The sequence below is a fragment of the Arachis ipaensis genome, chromosome B03, assembly GCF_000816755.2.
Source record: "Arachis ipaensis cultivar K30076 chromosome B03, Araip1.1, whole genome shotgun sequence".
NCBI classification, from domain to species: domain Eukaryota; kingdom Viridiplantae; phylum Streptophyta; class Magnoliopsida; order Fabales; family Fabaceae; genus Arachis; species Arachis ipaensis.
In genome coordinates this window covers 44,715,817-44,716,114 of record NC_029787.2, presented here as the reverse complement: position 1 = coordinate 44,716,114, position 298 = coordinate 44,715,817, and the positions used below count along the sequence as shown (strand labels likewise).

General features: G+C 34.9%; 1 protein-coding gene across 1 annotated transcript in view; it reads right to left on the bottom strand.

Moving 5' to 3' along the window:
* LOC107630508 (diacylglycerol O-acyltransferase 1A) overlaps nt 1-298 on the bottom strand; it is a gene marked incomplete in the record, with an annotated part of 8,092 nt that overhangs the window by 2,469 nt on the left and 5,325 nt on the right. The window contains 1 exon segment of the mRNA XM_016333662.2: nt 73-154. Coding sequence (XP_016189148.1) covers nt 73-154 — 82 coding nt within the window.

Sequence of the window (298 nt, the reverse complement as noted above, 5' to 3'; positions counted from 1 at the left end):
TCACAAGTTCTATTCATAAAAGAATTATAACTAATTACAACGACCTATGAATCTGCAAGCACAAAGACCTACCTCATCAACAGTTTTAGCATTCCACCAATCCTTGTAGAACTCACGATCACCAAACTGAACAAGTTCTGCAAGTATATTTAACCTACATTGCAGCAATGGCTCTAAGGATAAGCTACCTCTTTCAGTAAGAAACAAAGCGAAAATAAGGCAGTTCAGCACTCTATATTTAACCAATTCCGCATGAGAACATGGAAAACATGGATTTACTTTTTAAAAAGATAAGAAT